Source organism: Pangasianodon hypophthalmus, chromosome 5, assembly GCF_027358585.1.
Source record: "Pangasianodon hypophthalmus isolate fPanHyp1 chromosome 5, fPanHyp1.pri, whole genome shotgun sequence".
In the NCBI taxonomy this organism is placed as follows: Eukaryota; Metazoa; Chordata; class Actinopteri; order Siluriformes; family Pangasiidae; genus Pangasianodon; species Pangasianodon hypophthalmus.
Genome location: NC_069714.1, coordinates 29,661,375 through 29,680,389, shown reverse-complemented (window position 1 = coordinate 29,680,389; position 19,015 = coordinate 29,661,375). Strand labels below are relative to the sequence as shown.

The following is a 19,015-nucleotide window of genomic DNA, read 5'->3' as shown; positions in this document are numbered from 1 at the left end:
TCTACATTTAGACGCCCTGTTTGTAAAAATGTCTCACTCACACAAGCTGGTTGTTTAGAGAAATTTCACAAACTAATATTTATTTGTGTGTCATGGTTCTGAGATCCTGACTGACTCTCTCTCTGTGTGTGTGTGTGTGTGTGTGTGTGTGTGTGTGTGTGTGTGTGTAGCTGTGCTCCATCGAGGTGACCTGCGAGAGCGCCAGCGTCATGGCTGCCACCCTGGCCAACGGTGGCTTCTGTCCAATCACGGGCGAGCGCGTGCTGAGTCCCGAGGCCGTGAGGAACACGCTGAGCCTCATGCACTCCTGCGGCATGTACGACTTCTCCGGGCAATTCGCTTTCCACGTGAGTGTCACACACTCGACACCGCAGCGCTTTCGAATTCCGCGCTCTGATTGGTCAGAAGGTGTTGAGTCATTTTCTATAACTGTATATAACATAATGCGCTCATTTTAATACAGCTCATTCACTTCCACTTCATCACAGCATCGTGTCGTTGATTAGTTTCCTGTAACAGCACGACACAGAGAGTTGATTTCAGTCACCTGATTTAAGAAGGAGCGACACTCTGACATCGTACTTACGTAGCTAGAATAAACACTATGAAACAATGAGAGTGCATTGATATATTATGAATATATTATGAATATATGTCGGCACGCTCTGTGCTGCTTTTCTTCTTCTTCTGTTTTGTTCTAATAAACATGTTTAGAGTACGTGCGCTCTGTGAAACACGTCAAACCGCCACTTCTGTTCTCTGCTGACGCCTTTGTTTCTGCAGATGTTGCATATAGATAACTATAAATACTCCCTGTCTGCCTCAGTGAACTTTGAAGAGCTTTGCTACTCAAACACTGACTTTGTGTGTTTCTTTGGGACTCTCTTCCCCGGAGCCGGTACAGAGGCTGATTCTGAGTGAACCCAGGAAAATCTGTCAGTGTGTTAATGATCCAGATTGTGATTTTCATTTGTGTGTGTGTGTGTGTGTGTGTGTGTGTGTGTGTGTGTGTGTGTGTGTGTGTGTGTGTGGGATCTGTCTCAGGTGGGTTTACCGGCTAAGTCGGGCGTGGCAGGTGGTATCCTCCTGGTGGTGCCCAACGTGATGGGTATCATGTGCTGGTCTCCTCCACTGGACAAACTGGGCAACAGCGTGCGAGGCATCCAGTTCTGCACGGTACGACACACACACACACACACACACACACACACACACACACATACATACATACATACATACATACATACATATATCTACACACACACACACACACACATTATTATTGTTTTGCTAGTTCTTACTAGGCATCCAGTTAGACTGGTAAATACTTTCACTTGCGTTACTAACGAGTGTGAGTGTGAGTGTGTGTGTGTGTGTGTGTGTTCCTCTCCTGTCAGTAGCAGGCCTCCTTCAGGCTACACAGAGCACTGGGCTTATACCTGGTGCCTCGCGCACTGCTAAAGGCTCGTGTTATTCAACTCATAAGGACACGTTTCTGCACTAGATCCAGAGCAGTTAGAGTTAACAATAATATTACATACATATTATAATATTACATACCTAACAATACATATTATTGTTATTAACTCCATTTTGGTTTTATCTGAAACGTGATTACTCGATTACTCTCTTTAACAACGTACAAGCATTCTTCTGTAACACAATTTTTCAGAAACCTAAAATTTGCTCATGGTAATGCAAAAGACATAAAATAAACATCTAAGACAAAAAAATGTGGATTAAAAAAGAAAACAAAAGCAGTATTGCATATAATAGTGCTCAGGATTTGTTTGTTTGCTAGTATGACATGGCCAGGCAAAATAAGTGTTTGTCTATGGTAAGTGACGCGGTGCAGTGGCTGAGCTGCAGTATTGGAAGATTGAGTGTGTGCTGTCCGCACCGTTTAGTCGCCATTTTTGTCGTTTTCAGCTCTCTGCTTTTTATGGAGTTTTGTGGGCGTGGCTAAATGTAAATCAGCTTAGTAATTTCTGACTGCCGTTTGATTTTGTAAATCTGGGCATTTTTAATTCGGAAACATTTACACACAACTTTTTCTTCACGTCACTTATAGTTACACGTCGTTAAAGTGAGCGCTTGTCACTTTGCATCATTGAGAGTTGCTCCGCCTCCTGCCGCTGTAGCTCGCACACGCACGTATTTTTTTATGCGTCATTCTTCACAAATCCTTGTTCATGTTTCTCCCCACAGGATCTGGTGTCTCTGTTCAACTTCCACAACTACGACAATCTGCGGCACTTTGCGAAGAAGCTGGACCCGCGGCGCGAGGGCGGCGAGCAGCGGGTGAGTGCGCTCTTTCGTTCTGCCCACCTATCCGTGCCTGCATGCCCGATCAACGCGCTACACAGCGTCCTGTACGAGTGAGCACACCGCATCGCCGCCGATTTAACTCTCTGTACCGAGGACTGGCGCAGAAAAAAAAAAACTCTTCCCCTTCCTCCCCGCCTCATACACACTCCATACAGGTCACACACTCCAGCTGCTGAGCTAAATACTGCTCGCTACAGGTCAAACCTGCTCACTAACGCTGCAGCTCATGATATCGAGGGGGCGAGGTCAGTTTCTGACTCACTAACATGGCTGTCTTTCTGCAGGTTAGCACATGAAAAGTCATTGCATTCACTTTACACCTCGCTGGTGTGTCATAACATACGAAGATCACACGTGCTTCATTAGAGGACGTGTCCTGAAGCACAGGATCACTAGGCTTGTCACGATCGTGGCTTTTTACCTCATGATAAACACTAATGAACACTAATAATGATTGATCTTTTTGTCACGCCAGTGATTCTTGTGATCGTCTTTTTAACGTGTGTGTCACATTATGTGTGTTGTATTTAATTTTTGATAAACTCATCAGAAAGTTCAGCTGATCGTTGAAAATGTCTTTCACCTCGGCAGCACATCATGCTTTTTTTTAACAAAGAAGTGGCTCAGATTAAGAAGGGATACTTCATTTTATTTTTAAAAGTTAATATCCAACCAGATTTCATCTGAGCGTTCGGTGAAGAATAAAACACTCCACGTTGTGCTGTTACAGGAAAACAATCAACAACAGGGTGGTGTGATGGAGCGGAGTTACTCTTACCACCCCGAAGTGTTTTATTCCTCTTATACCACAGCAATTATTACCAAAAAATACCAAATATTACACTTTCTATTTATTAAAGATGACACATCATACTTTTTATCCGTTTATAGTTATATTTAATGTTGTGGAACGTCTGTGAAACATGTAACACAGACACTAGGCTTGTGAGGGCGTGTTTAACATGACATCGTCCTAACATGCTCTCTATCGCTGATCGGCAATAGGAGGGGGCGTGGCCAGGCGTACGTAATGCGTGTACATGTTTTATCATTATGACGAAGAAAAAACCAACAACAGAAGCTTGTTACGAGACTGCTGATGCTTCTAGTGAGTTGTTTTGCATTAATTTTGCTTTAATAAGATCAGGAATGCTTACAAAGCTGAAGTCCGGACTGTAAATAAAGCTAACGAGTTATTAACTGGAACTAATCTCATTGTGAAATTGAAATAAAATGATATAAACTCCACGTGCATGTGCTCTGTTAAACAGCAGTGGAGTGAAGTTGCTCTGAGAGACGACGCATTGTTTCACTTTCTTAATTTAAGTCTCCGTTCACAGCTTTATCGGTTCGGCAGCACGGACGAGTGACGCTACGACGCATCACAGAGCCATGTTTTGTTGCTCTGCTCTGAAGTCTAACAGCAGGCTATTAAGGAATTGTATAAAATACAAAACAGGCAAAACACACAAGATACAACACAATTTATTTTCGTCTCTCTTAAAACCACAGACACATTCATTTTCCATCAGATATTCAAATCGTCCGACTTGATCGCCATCGCGATAGTTTGAATCTGTCGCAGATTCTTCAAGCCTTACACATGAGCTAAGAGTAATAATGAAAATGTCATTTGACAAAGAAAACACTTATAATTGTTGATGTGGTTAAGCTTTCTGTTTATGTAACATTCACGGAAGGAGTCTCCAGTGTCAGTGCTTTGTAACGGTCACTTTTCAGACATCTTTGCGGTTTCTCAGTAATGTGACGAGCTGCGTATATTTGTCTTATTAACTTCAATGTCTCAGAGAGACAAAAACTGACGCTGGCGAGGTTTATAGCTGCTATAATGGACTTAACTCGTTTCACGACTGTTCCACAACATATAATAAACGGTTAAAAATCGCAGTGTTTCATTCATTAATAAATAAAAAGCTGTAATAGTTGACGAGTTGCTGTGTGAATCGTGCCAGGCCTAGTGAGCAATGCTTTCTCGCCTAACACGTGAAGAAGCGACTCTAACGGCTTTATTCACTCTTCCCTAACTTACGGCATGCAGGGCTTTGATGGCAACACACACACACACACACACACACACACACACACACACACGTACATTTAACACCAGCAGTGCTGCACACAGACATGGAAGCCTGGGAAAGCAAACTAACGTGTTCTCCGTGTCGCTCAACACAGCAGCACACCTTTGGGCCGATGGATTACGAGAGTCTTCAGCAAGAGCTGGCTCTCAAAGATTCGCTGTGGAAAAAAGTCTCGCCCACCGAGTCCAACGAAGACACTTCCACCACTGTGATCTATAGGATGGATAAAGTCGGAGAGCACGACTAAACACGCCTGCGCTTCGGCTGGAATAAAGGGCTGTACAGGGGGGACACGCGGCGTATTTATTCACTGTGTTATTTTATTTTATTTTATTTTATTGTGTCTTGGCTTGCCGCTTTGGGTGTTTTTGTTGGATGTTTATTTGTTTTTTTTCCTCTGTCTCTGATTCAGATTCAGATGCGCCGACCAGTCTCAGATTTTTTTTCTTTTCTGTTTCTAAATGTTAATATGAAACCAAAGCGCCGGGTTCTGAACCCAGGCAGGAGTTGAGAGAAGGAGGTGCATGGTCAGGTTACCACGCGGGAAACAGAGGTGTTACGGTCCTGACTGGCTGCTCAGCTGACACTGATCGCTGTCTCTTCTTTGCAGCACAGTGTTGACAGACATCATGAGCTTTCCACACACACACGCGCACGCACACACACACACACAAGCTCCTCACAGAGTGTGTATTGATCAGGTGACGTCATGGAGGTCACCCCGGCTTGCCTGCATGACCTTCAGCTGTGCCCGTGCAGGGAGGTTTCTCTTCTCTCCTCCCTCTTTTACATAAACCCAACACATTTTAGCTCCATTTATTCACTTATTATTTAATCGTATGTTGAAAAAAATTTTTTTTTAAACACTATCATTCAAAACTCGCATATTAGGATCTCAGCATGATGACTGCGGAGACGACGAAATGCGCTTCACTACCCCTCACTACTCACACTGAGGTTTCACGCTGGTCATCACGTTCGAGTGCTCCAGTCCTGCAGGTGGCGCTGTTACAAATATCACACATGCCTTGTTTGTAAAGACCAATCACAGGCTTGTTCATGTACTGTGTTCCTCCTTGGAGTTTTCTCCAGCTGCCATGTGCATGACACGGCGAACGAAGCTTCCACGTGACATCCAATTGCTTCGCAGTTACATCATGCTGTTCGCCAAACGTCGCCTCCTCATGACGTATGCTGAGGTCTTTAACTGTGTAGTTTGTGACATTCTGATGTAGTGGCTGCGAGGTGAACTGCAACTACACTTAAAAAAATAAAAAAAATCAACCACAGACTCCGCCCTCTAGTTCTCCAGTGATGGAGTTTAGAAGCTCTGTTCCAGATGGGGGCGGAGCTTAATTACAACACAGCAAAATGTTACCTGAAGCCTGAAGCGTAGAAATGAACCAGATTGTACTCAGGCTGTGTTCACAAGGCAAGGAGTTGTTCATATTTGTCAGAAAACACACGTCTGGTTTGTTGTAGGTGGATTCTGTGGCCGAAAGCATCGTGTTTTGGATCGATGTGATTGAGTCATGCCTCGTCCCTGACATTTCGTTTCAGTGTTTTACAAAATATACAGAGAAATAACAGTAAAAATCTGCGTGTCTGCTATTGGCTGATGCGTAATCACCTCAGAGTACCTTCCCTTACCTATTCAACTTTTTTAAATGAATAACGAATTGTAATTTTTACACGTTGCCTTCATTCTCAGTGTGTTGTCCATTAACACGATAGCGACTATGAAATTGCTCTTCAGGTGTTTATGCCCTACATCCACAGGAAGTCAGTGAGAAAATAGGAAATTGCGTTAAAACATTCTCGAAGTTTACAATTTTACCGACTTCAGAGCACGCGCTGTTACAGCAGGCTGAAATACTGAGCTGACGTTCAGTAAATCTTTTACTTTGTGGTTTTTTTATGTTCGTAATGTCAGTAATAAAACACTTTAGACATGCTGCTATAGGAAAATAATCAACGCCGGGGTAGTGTGATGCGTTACCACCCTGAAGGTAAATATTTTCTGGTAAGATAATACTATAAAAAAGGCAGCTTGTTATGTTACAGAGAAACCGTAACGTTGTTACAGCTTTACCTCTGACACTGGAGACTCCTTCCATAAATGTTACACATCTCCTTGCTTTAAAAAAAAAAAAAAACTTCACCATATCAAAGATTACACACATTATTTAATCTGTTTATTATTAATTCAATTATTTATTTGTTTAGCGCTTTTAACAATGGACATTGTCGCAAAGCAGCTTTACAGAAATATATAAATTCTGGATATAAATTTTAAATGTAAAAAATTTGTCCCTAATGAGCGAGCCAGAGGTGATGGTGGTGAGGAAGAACTCTCCGAGACGACATTAGTGAAGAAGCCGTGTGTTAGTGAAGCTTTCTCCGTACTGTACACGTCCCTGTGAATGAGCTGCTGCTATAGAAACGATAACGTATTAGAACAAGCGCGTTATTATAAACCTGCACTACTGTCAGAGCTGCTGTTCTAGAAAATTCATCAACACCAGGATTCAACAGAACTGTGCACTACGTCAAACACAAGCACGTGCAGAATCGATGCTTGACTACGCCACATTAAAGAACCGAATATCCATTCCTTAACAAATATTAAAATTAGACACTTCGCTGAAACAGTGTTCGTGTTGAATTCAGTTCAGACTTGTGTTTTTATGACCTTGTGAACGCAGCCTCGAATTTTTTTTTTCTAAAAGTGCAGAAAGAATCCAAACAGCACCTTTAAGCCATAGCGTTAGTCTCTACAGCTATTTGTTGAAAAGAAGCAACGTTTTTGATGTGTGTACGTGAAGAAGGATGTTATGTTGCTTATGAGATATCGTTTGACAGCGTAATGGAGCTGATGAAATAAGAGCAAGGCTGCGTTTGGGATCTGATTGTTGATTAGTACTTCTCTGGCTCTGCTCCCAGAGTGTGTATCGATCAGCGTGGTGAGGTTCAGTCAGACTCGTCCAGGGCCAAGCTCAAACGTTTCAGCTTTCCCTGAGCCTGCCATCGCATCAGTGATGAAGAGAAATCTTTCCAATACTGTGCTGATTTACTCATACTCGTAAAAATGCTCCAATGCCAACACCTGACGCAGTGTGACGTCGTCTGTCTAATAAACTGACGTCACAGAAAGACAGCGATCTGGACGTATTTCACGATTAATGAATAAAGCAGACTGCACACTGCGCTCTGTGAAAATATCTAAAGCGTCTAGCTACAGAACAAGCGATAAAACATCTTTAAGCTAAAACTCAGAACGAGGAGTTCAACACTAGGAAAGAGGAATGTCTACAGTCAGTGCTAGGTGTGTGAAAATACAAACACTTCCCCGGTATGATGATGTTTGACAATCAGTCGCTATCGGTAATCGACAGTGAGGGATTCTTACGCAACTGAAACACAAACGTACTTTTCCGAAGTGAAACAAAACCCGCTCTTCTCCAACCTTACTCCATCCAAGCTAACAAATGTAGCTAGCTAATGCACTTCATTTTTATTAAAATCAACTCACTAGCTTTATAAAGATATAAGAACGATATTTAAACATAAACAGAGCTAAATGAAATGCATCATGTGACATCCCTGATTGATTCATACTCAGTCTAAAAAAAAAAAAAAAAAAAAAAAACACTAGAATTATCACTAGTTTTTCACTAATATTTGCTGATTGTGTGTTTGAATCGCACAGGTTTGAACGCGTTTCTGTTGAAACCTGGTGCTATAAAGAAGCTCAGGCTCATAATTCCGCTCATGAAGAAGCGCATTTTTAATTTTCCCAGCTCTGTGGTTGCGTTAGAGATGCGATCAGTCAGCGTTCAGCACCCAGCTCACGGTCCGACTTTCTCCTCTCCAAATATCTGCCCTTGACACTGACCCGCTTTTTGCACATAACTGAGCCGAGGCCTTAGATCTCATGCTGCTTAGCTACTTTAAAGCATGTTTTCATGTTCTGCACTGTTACAGCTTTTCTCATTCATCGCACCTTCACGTGTTGATGCCCGACATGTTGGATGGATCAATCAGGAAGCGCAGAAACAGCATAGTATCATGAATACGTATTTTTTTGTAGCTTTTAATGTTATTTAACAGCCTCAGTTCTGGAGTTTGAACATAATTCCTGAAAAATGAAGCAATTCCTGATTGAGCCTTTAACTGTGAATTATTACTGTTGCAAGAAAAAGCAGAATCGCAGATTTAATTTATGGGATTGTGTCACTTTCTTGCAACAGTAACGAAACGAACGGCAGCCACAAGGCGAGCGATGTAAGTGTTACTTTATTTTATTTTTTTCTTTTCGAGCATGTGTGTGTGTGTGTACGTGTGTGTGTGTGTGTGTGTGTGTGTGTTTATTTTCACGGGAATGTACAATATTGTTTCTGTATTATTTCTCCATGCTGAGTATGTCGTTAACACACCTCACTGCTGTCATTATTTACTCTGTGTATGTGTGTAAACAGAACTGGATTGAGTGTGTGTGTGTGTGTGTGTGTGTGTGTGTGTGTGTGTGCGCTGTTATCCCATCTCACACTCTCTAGCGAGACAGTGCGACGGGATTGTTCTGTTTTTAACTGGAGCAGGATGTATTGATTACTTGAACAGGGGAATGTGATCCCTTCTCTATGTTACTAACGTGACTACTCCTGTTGAAAGTGATAAACAGTAATGCTGATCATCTGTCAGCACGCAAAAGACATATTTATATACATTTATATAAATATAAACATGCTTTCCTTATAGAATTATTATTCAAGTATGTCATGGATGCTCTCACTAGCAGTATTGCTTTCTCTCTGGCTGTTCACTTTCATTTGCTGGCTGTTCATTTTGGATTATTTTATTTTAATAAACTTGTGTAAACCCATCTCATCTGTTATCTCATGGCTTTTTTTTTTCATTTGTTTGTTAGTTTTTTTTTTCTTAATCATCCTTGTCTCATCTCCATTGTCCAAACTCTAAACAGCAGCTTTGAGGACAGATATTACTGCTGAATAAATAGCTGAAAGAGTTTACAGTGTTGCTGTATTAATGATGGAGGTTCCAGTGTTACAGCTCAGGTTCTTGTGCATCGCCTTGTTATTCTCTTAAATAAACAAGCTGGATAACTGAAGATGTTATGTTGTGCTGTGTCTGTGTGAAACTCATCACTACTTATATATACAGTCACAGTACAGTCACAAACGACAATAAACACCACCTATCTAAAATTTTGTTCCTGTTGTACGTACTCGGCGCGTGTTATTGCGTTACTGTGGCTGTTACGGCGCTGCATTCGACTAAAACCTGGAATTTCCAACGTCAGAAACCGAAGAAAACGCGTCCTAAATTCAGAAAGGTCTCCTCAACCGCGAGCTCAGCAAGTGACTTCAAATCAACATGGCTGCTCACAGCATCAGAAATAAACAAAGTAACACTTCTTACCTTTAATGAGTTATAATAATTAATATACAGACATATTCGCTTGTTAAATCTGTAACACTGACTATACAGGTAAATATACAGCGTGTCCCAAAAAATGTCTCCATACAGACGGGAAATTAAAACTTTTTCACAAAATGTCTTCCAATACTTTTCATACTTGGTTTATATTATATATATTTCTCAGATAGTCTTTAAGAATGCCTGTGACGAAAGTATTGAAGTCATTCTCATGGCTGGATCGGGAAGCTGTCGCACGCAAGGTTGCGATGGACTTTAACAGGAAACGCGGCGAGCACATCACACACACGACACGGTCACCAAACTTGAACAAAATCAAAAAGACTGGAAGTGTTGTGGACGTCCACGAACATCCGCTGACGACAGCACAAGCGACACAAGTAATTTCCAAGTAATTCCCACTTCTGTATCATTAAGCTCGGGACTCAAGAGGGCGATAAGGAGCATCTTTAAAATGCTCCTGAAACTTGAATAATCCTGAAACTTGGTAGTCGGCGTTTTATAAAATCAGAGAGCATTTCCAGAATAGCTGGACTGCCACAGCCAATCACAGCGTCCCTGCTACAGACATCCTTCCACCTTCTCCACCGTGGCTCAGACAAACGTCTCCTGAAGCTGTTTCAGTTTTTCCTCTTGATGTCTTTTTTTCTTTTCTACAGAACACACAGTTTCAATGAGCCGATGATGTAGAGACTTAAAAACTGATTGAACCACTAGTTCACTGTGGCTACAGTCTGCCTTTAGCTGACTGTAGCGCCCCCTTGCTGCAGCATTCAGTGTGAACTTCTCCATTTTGCCACAACACATTTCCGAATGCGTGAAATCTGCTTTGCGTAGCTCGAAGTGTGTGCGTTTTAGATGTGTAGGGTGTGTTAAGGGATGATAGTGAAGTCATTTTAGCAGAGGGATAACCTAAAATTTTATTAGGAACAACCTGTTCACATGCTCATTCATGCAGTTAATCCAATCAGCCAATCAGGTAGCAGCAGAGCTACGCATACAGTCATGCAGATACAGGTTTAGAGTTTCAGTGAACATCACACTGGGGAAAAGCGTGATCTCGGTGACTTTCACCGTGACCTGGTTGTTGGTGAGTATTTTCACGATTAACACCAGGCGACTTTTCTTTTCCCAGTCTTTATCTTCATCAGTTTGGGTGAGTCTGTACCCACTGTAGTCTCAGATTCCTGTTCTTGGCTGACAGGAGTAGAACCCCGATGTGGGTTTCTGCCTTTATATCCCAGCTGCTTTCATGTGTTGAGATGCTTTTCTGCTCACCACGGTTGTAAAGAGTGATTATTTGAGTTACTGTAGCCTTGTAGCCTTTCTGTCAGGTCGAACCGTTCTGTGTCATTCTCTGTTTTTTTGCACCATTCTGTATAAACTCTAGAGACTCTTTTTTGTATTTAAACAAAAAAATCCCAGAGGATCAGCAGGGTCTGAAATACTCAAACCAGCCCGTCTGGCACCGGCGACCATGCCACATGCCATCTCATGTCACTGAGATCACTTTTTTCCCCTAGCTGATGTTTGCCACATTAATTCAGTTCTTATATTAGTAATGTACTAAACTACATTCGTGTTTCATGGAGGTTTTTGATATCTCAGAGTAAGATCAATTTGGGTTTTCTTCTCATCGGGTATCTTTCTGTCCTGAAGTAAAAAAAAAAATTTTCTTTACCTTGAACTCCCTTTGTTGTCAAAATCCTCCATTTCATAAAAACAACAGTTTGACCAATATATAATATATGCAAAATAATGAGTAAAGACAACAGAAATTTCTCACTCAGCTAACAGTTAATGAAAGATAATCAATTAATGCAGCTTTTGCTAACATTGTTAATGTTTTTATGGAAACGTTCCCTTTAAAGATCTTCTGGATGTCTTCAGCCTGTGTGCTAAATCTGAAAGGCCTGTGTTTTTGCACAGAGAAGTTTTATGCACTGTATTTGTGAATGTGATTATTCTGTCAGTTCTGCTGGGTGATAATGTGGATGTGAAGTTCCTTGATTCTCTGAGGGGGAAGTGGGAGGGGTGTATGTGCATGCCAGCGAATGTTTATCGAGAACTTATCTCTGAAAACAAACTTATCTCTGAAACAGAAAGAGAAAATACTGGAGGACATGTCAACTCGGTATTCGTCCTCAGTTGCTTGCATGTGAAATAAAATGAACTCTGTGGTTTTCTGCACCTGAAATATCTTGTAATGTTCACACGATTAAATACCCTCACTCAGATTAATAGCGTTTAATAATTACACTGTTAAATCTGTTAGTGTTACTGCACCCGAAAGCAACATCAGACTCAGGAACTAAAGCTCCAGACAAAACATTATAGCTGACTGGACTCTCTGTTTTAGTTAGATAATTGCCGCTCTTTTAATTTTTAAATGATTCATTTTAATTTTAACTGTTAAGAGGTGAAACACTAATAATGAAAAATGAATGCACAGAATGTGAACAAAAAGTCTACATGCAGTGTATTGGTTCATGTGAGGACAGTGCTAGTGGTGGAGCACTGAGGGGACGGTGATGGGAATAGGGATGGTGATGGAGCATTGAGGATATGGTGTTAGAACACTCGGAGGATGGTGATGGTGTTGGAGCACTGAGGGAACGGTGTTGGAGCACCGAGTGGTCGGTGATGGGAATAGGTATGGTGATGGAGCTCAGATGGGATGGTGATGGAGGTGGGGACGGTTTTGGAGCACTGAGGGGATGGTGATGGAAATGCGGACGGTGTTGGACGGTGATGGAGGTGGGGATGGTATTTGAGCCCTGAGGGGACGGTGATGGAGGTGGGGATGGTATTTGAGCCCTGAGGGGACGGTGATGGAGGTGGGGATGGTATTGGAGCCCTGAGGGGACGGTGATGGAGGTGGGGACGGTGATGGAGGTGGGGATGGTATTGCAGCACTGAGGGGACGGTGATGGAGGTGGGGATGGTATTGGAGCCCTGAGGGGACGGTGATGGAGGTGGGGACGGTGATGGAGGTGGGGACAGTGATGGAGGTGGGGATGGTGATGGAGGTGGGGACGGTGTTGGAGCCCTGAGGGGACGGTGATGGAGGTGGGGACGGTATTGGAGCACTGAGGGGATGGTGATGGAGGTGGGGATGGTATTGGAGCCCTGACGGGACGGTGATGGAGGTGGAGATGGTATTGGAGCCCTGACGGGACTGTGATGGAGGTGGGGACGGTGTTGGAGCCCTCAGGGGACGGTGATGGAGGTGGGGATGGTATTGGAGCCCTGAGGGAACGGTGATGGAGGTGGGGATGGTGTTGCAGCACTGAGGGCACGGTGATGGAGGTGGGGACGGTGTTGGAGCCCTGAGGGAACGGTGATGGAGGTGGGGATGGTATTGCAGCACTGAGGGGACGGTGATGGAGGTGGGGACGGTGATGGAGGTGGGGACGGTGATGGAGGTGGGGATGGTGATGGAGGTGGGGACGGTGTTGGAGCACTGAGGGGACGGTGAGGAATCCAGAATTCTACGGTGCTGTGGTTTAAAATTAAATAGTGGAGTTTTGGTGCCCTCTTGTGGTGACTTGGACAAGTGCAGGTCAGAAAGACACTCGGGTTGTTCCTCACCTCGTCCACTGATTTGCTTTACACTCTGAGGAGTTGGAAAGCTTTATGTTTCTGAAGTGAAGTGCAGTTGAGCAGGAAAAATGAAAAGAGAAGTAACTACAGCGGAAAGGTTCACACATCCACCAGATCAATGCAGAACAGCAGCGTCCTTACAGGCTGTTTATTGACTTTCTCTGTGATGGATGCTACAAAATGAGAATGCGGCAGATATGTTAGTGAAATGTTATTATGACCACACAAATTATTGAATATGCAAATCTGGATGATCCGGTTGGACTAAATCATAACTTCTTCTCTAATCCACTGAAGGCTGTACCACGTTTAGGTCTCGGTTCTGTAGAGCTCCAGATGCACCAATCACTGTTTTCCATCCCTTTACAGGTGAAGTCTGTCATTAACCTCCTCTTCGCTGCCTACACCGGAGATGTATCTGCACTCAGGAGGTATGTTATCACCATTACACCTCCCCACATCGTATATCACTCCAAATCCCAGCTAGCAGCCCGTCCACGCGCTACGTTTATAACGTAAAGGTGTGTTTTTGGAAAGCAAAGAAGCTTTTCATCTCTTAAAAAGAGGTCAGTATTTTGTATCCTGTGTTTTGTCATTTTTAGCAAAGATATTCTCTCTAAAGAAAAAAAAAAAAAAAAAAAACATGAACCAATCATCACAAGGAGGCGTCTTTATCATCCAGGTTCCAGTCTTTCACTAGCATGCCGGTGTGTTGGTTTTAGGGGTGTGGCTTCAGCGAGAACGCTGAAGGAAGGAGCTGTGTTCTGTTAACGCTCACAAAAATTCTTACCTTTACGTGTACTGGGCGTCATTTTATCAATCTTTTAGTAAAGTTCTGTGTAAATGTTTGCGTACGCCAGACTGACTTAAAATGATCCTCCGGATTTACAAAAGTTTCATAAACACTGATTTTCTTTGTGCTCACGTGCGTATGTTGATCAGCGTAACGTACAAAGTGTGTTCCTGAAACGGCTCATTTGCATATAGTGACGCCCACAAAACTCCATAAAAGGTAAAGCACACAGACGGCTGGGAGCACGAAATGAACAATCAGGGTAAAGACTCAAAAACAAGTGGAAGTTATTATGACTCACTTCTATGGCAATAAAAAATGTTGTAATTTATAATAATCATAATAAGAGAGCGCTAAATCTTTTGTCGTAATTTATGGGTTTGTGTTGAATTGCTTTCTTTATTTTTTATATTCTTTATATGTCACTTACATTATAGCAGCTATAAACAGTCCTTCCCTCACCAGCCTCTCTTTATCTCTCAGAAATACTCAGCTTGTCGAGTTAATGAGAAACCGCAAAGTGTAAACTCCTCTGTCCTGAAGTTACACCTTTACCTCTGAATGTTACAAAGCACTGACACTGGAGACTCCTTCCATAAATGATAAATAAATTCCATAAATCTCCTTACTTTAGGAAACTTCACCACATCAGCGATTAAAAAAAATAAATAAATAATAATCTGTTTATGTGGATTGAAGTCCCTGTGAGTGAGCTGTTACTATAGAAACGCTAATGTATTAGAACGAGAGCATTTATATAAAACTGCACTACTGTCAGAGCTGCTGTTACAGAAAATTAATCAAGAATATGACTCTGATGTTTCCAGGTTTGCTTTGTCGTCTATGGACATGGAGCAGAGAGACTACGACTCCAGGACTGCTCTACACGTGGCAGCTGCTGAAGGTGCGTCCTCGTCTCGCGTCCTCGTCTCACGACCTCATCTCGCATCCTCGTCTCGCGTCCTCGTCTCGCGTCCTCATCTCGCGACCTCATCTCGCGACCTCATCTCACGACCTCATCTCACGTCATTATCTCACGTCATTATCTCACGTCCTCATCTCACATGTTAGCTTAGAATGGTGCAAACAGAAAGGACACGAATGAGACACCATATTTCAGAATTCTCCAAACGGAGAGCTCCTGATGTACACCACACTGACCAGCTCCTGTCTTTATTAACTTTATACTTTACACTACAAGTCAAATGGACATGCTGAATTGAGTACGTTTTTCAGCGTCTTAGAGACATTTTGATAAAGGCTTATTGTTGCTCTTTGTTTCTAAGACAAATGTAAGTAGAGAAGTTAATGCCCATGTAAAAAATGTAGTTGTTATGACAGCACTTTGTCTAGTGTGTTTAAAAAAAAAAAAAAAAAAAAAAAGAGAGAGAGAGAGATTTCAAGAATTAAGTTGTAATATTTCAAGCAAAAAGACAAAATGTATTGAAAAAAGTAATATCTGATATTACAGGAAAATTACTACTTTATTCGTGAAATATTGCAACTTTTTTCTCGTAAATCAGGTACATTTTTCTCAACTTTTTTTGAATCAAAATATTACGACTTTTGTTCTCGTAATATAAATGACAACTTTTTTCTCGATACGTTATGACTTTATTCTCAAAATCTTCTTTTTTGTTCATTTTTTAAACACTGGCCCAAAAACGTGTTTTTTTTTTTTTTTTTTTTTTTTTTAAACAGGTCAGTTTTGCTTTAAATTAAATTGTTTCCCAAAATAAATTAGTTTTCATTTAGAACTTGGAAAAAAACAGGCAGCAAGTCTTCTGTATATTTTTAAATTGTAATTAATAACAATAATAGTAATAATAATAATAATAATAATAATAATAATAATAATGGTGGATTTCATTTATAAGAACATTTCAGATTACCCAAGAATACTGTACAGATACTCACAGATGCTCACTTTAAAATCATGTAATAGTAGTAGTAATAATAATAATAATAATAATAATAATAAATGAATTATAAGTAAAGGAGAAGGAAATAGAAACAGTGAAGAGCATGTGTTTATGTAACTGTGAGATAATAAACAGAAGAGTCTCCTGGGTGAAGATCCGTCATGAAGCTGGTGAGAAGAACGGAAATAATGTTCAGAATTTAAAAGATAAAATACACTGGATTTGATTAACACTCTTCTTGATCACGGTGTAACTCCATGTGTTTTATTTCACAGTGTTTTTAATAACGTCTTCATGATTATTTTAAAACAATAAACATGAAGACGTTCTATGAGCCGGGGGGTGTACAAACTTTTGATTGCGAGTGTGTGTTGTGTTGTATGCCTGCAGGGCACGTGGATGTGGTGCGTTTTCTTCTGGAGGCCTGTAAGGTGAACCCCGTTCCCAGGGACAGGTAAGCTCAACACCTGGAACAGCTGGAACAGCTGGAAAGCTCACCAAATGATCATGAGTCGTCATTCACAGTCGTGTGTGATCACGTGACTCGACACGTCAGTGCAGAAATACTTTAAAAGAACGCATCGAAATCTTAGCTGACTCAGCCAAAGCTTAATATTATACCTGACTGAAATATTTAATTTATATGTCTTGAAGTATTTAAAAGTAAAATATGAAAAGCAAATGAGTTTAACTGAAATTAACTATATTTAACAATTTTATTTTTAAACAAATGTTAAGGTTAGGATTTAAAATGGCAATATTTTATATTTGAAAGTGCTCAAGTGGAAAAATTAAACATATTTCAAGATAATTACACTTTAGACATTTATTTTTTAGAAGGAAACAAAATTATGTTTGTAATATTACTTAATAATCTTATTTTTGTTTTATTATAATCTCATATTACACTATATCCACAAGATTTGTTTACACGATGTCTGTCTTTTCTTATTTTAAACATTTCTAGAAACAACCAAATGTTAATGCCAATAAAACAACACAGTCTCAAGCTTGAAATTAGTTTATAAAATTCTAGAAATCGGTTAATAATCCTTTTTTTTATTTATTTATTTAATAAGAAATTAACCTGATTATAAGAAATATTAGATAAATTTGACAATATTCAAAATATTTTTATTTATATCTTAATGTTTGCATTTTTAAACCTTTAAGATGTAACATGTCAATAATAACAAAAAAGTGGTTGGTTTTTTAATGGAAATATAATTAAAGTTAAAATATAAATGAAAAATAAATAAAGCTACAATTACATTTAAGTGCAATTAGAAGAATTACACATTTAAATTCATTACATTAGTTTCATTTCATTCTTCCTTCATTCCTTCAATAATTAAATATTAATTAAAAAGTATTAGAGGAAGAATCTAATCGAATGTTTAACATCGAATGTATTAATGTATAAAATATGATGATAATTTGAGGAGTATTTGAAGAGAGGTTCACGCTGTGCGTGCGTGCGTGTTTGTGTGTGTGTGTGCGCGTGTGTGTGTGCGCGTGTGTGTGTGCGCGCGTGTGTGTGTGCGCTGTAGGTGGGGAAACGCGCCTCTGGATGAAGCCACACGTTTCGGCCATCACGAGGTGGTGACTCTCCTGCAGGAGTTTTCTAATAAATACACTCCTGTGGAGAAGATCAGCGTGGATAAGGAGAACGCCGCCAGGAACCTGGACGGCATGCTGGAGACTTAAGAGCCGTAAAGTTCACACCAGCAGAGGGCGCTCACTTTCTCTCCCTCTTTCTCTCCAAACACGCACTCCTGCCCGTAGACTGCTTCCTGTGGTGACTGCTAAATGCCTCACGTATTTACAGTATTATCAGCATTATTTTATTTCATCTGCAGCATTTCTCCATCTCTCCGTCTCTGTAGGAAACCTCGTACAGTCTATAAATGTCAAACCGCTCTCGTTTCGCTCGCGTAAAGACGATAAATGATGACTAAATGATGACATCGATGTGCTAGATGGTGTCAAGGGTGCAAGAAAAACAACAATCAGTCATTACAATTAAAAAAAAAACACTCCGTAATATATAAACATTTCAACATCTTTATTTGGAGAAAGCTGTAAACAGCTGAATGTACAACAGTAAAGAGTATTTGGAGAATCTGTGAGGATTCATCAGCTGTATAAAGACAAACGCTCAGTGCTGTAGGAGTGATACTGAGGTTTAATCACCAGCCACACTGTCGTACCTCTGCATTAAGGGTTTTGGTTAGACTTGAAAATGGGTTCCAGTTCATCTCTACAGAAGCAGGTGATCGAAACAAGAAACAGCTATAAGACAACTGAGAAATGCGGGACTTTTATTTACTTCTTCCTTATAGCACACAAGTCTCTCTTAGTCTCTCCTTAACTTACGGTCTCAGTAACTTACAGTCTCTCCTTAACTTACAGTTTCTCCTTAATTTACAGTCTCACAGTAATTTACAGTCTCTCCTTAACTTACAGTCTCACAGTAATTTACAGTCTCTCCTTAACTTACAGTCTCTCCTTAACTTACAGTTTCTCCTTAATTTACAGTCTCACAGTAATTTACAGTCTCTCCTTAACTTACGGTCTCACAGTAACGTGCAGTCTCACAGTAACTTACGGTCTCTCCTTATCTTATGGTCTCTCCTTAACTTACGGTCTCACAGTAACTTACAGTCTCACAGTAATTTACAGTCTCACAGTAACTTACAGACTCACAGTAACTTACAGTCTCTCTTTAACTTACAGTCTCTCTTTAACTTACGCTCTCACAGTAACTTACAGACTCACAGTAACTTACAGTCTCTCTTTAATTTACAGTC

The 19,015-nt window shown here is 40.8% G+C and overlaps 1 protein-coding gene across 10 annotated transcripts in view; it reads left to right on the top strand.

Annotated features, from left to right (window-relative positions):
* glsb (glutaminase b) overlaps positions 1 to 18,275 on the top strand; it is a 51,566-nt gene extending 33,291 nt beyond the window's left edge. For 6 of the 10 annotated variants that reach the window (XM_034304441.2, XM_034304440.2, XM_053234328.1 and 3 more), the window contains 7 exons: positions 171 to 347; positions 1,045 to 1,176; positions 2,209 to 2,301; positions 13,860 to 13,921; positions 15,111 to 15,187; positions 16,596 to 16,659; positions 17,756 to 18,275. In XM_034304441.2, the coding sequence (XP_034160332.1) occupies positions 171 to 347; positions 1,045 to 1,176; positions 2,209 to 2,301; positions 13,860 to 13,921; positions 15,111 to 15,187; positions 16,596 to 16,659; positions 17,756 to 17,912 (762 nt within the window). In that variant the 3' untranslated portion in view covers positions 17,913 to 18,275. Of the gene's footprint in view, positions 1 to 170; positions 348 to 1,044; positions 1,177 to 2,208; positions 2,379 to 4,524; positions 9,559 to 13,859; positions 13,922 to 15,110; positions 15,188 to 16,595; positions 16,660 to 17,755 lie in introns of those variants that run through there. The other 4 variants (XM_034304443.2, XM_034304442.2, XM_053234326.1 and 1 more) reach the window with 4 other exon arrangements.
* Positions 18,276 to 19,015: the final 740 nt, after the last annotated feature.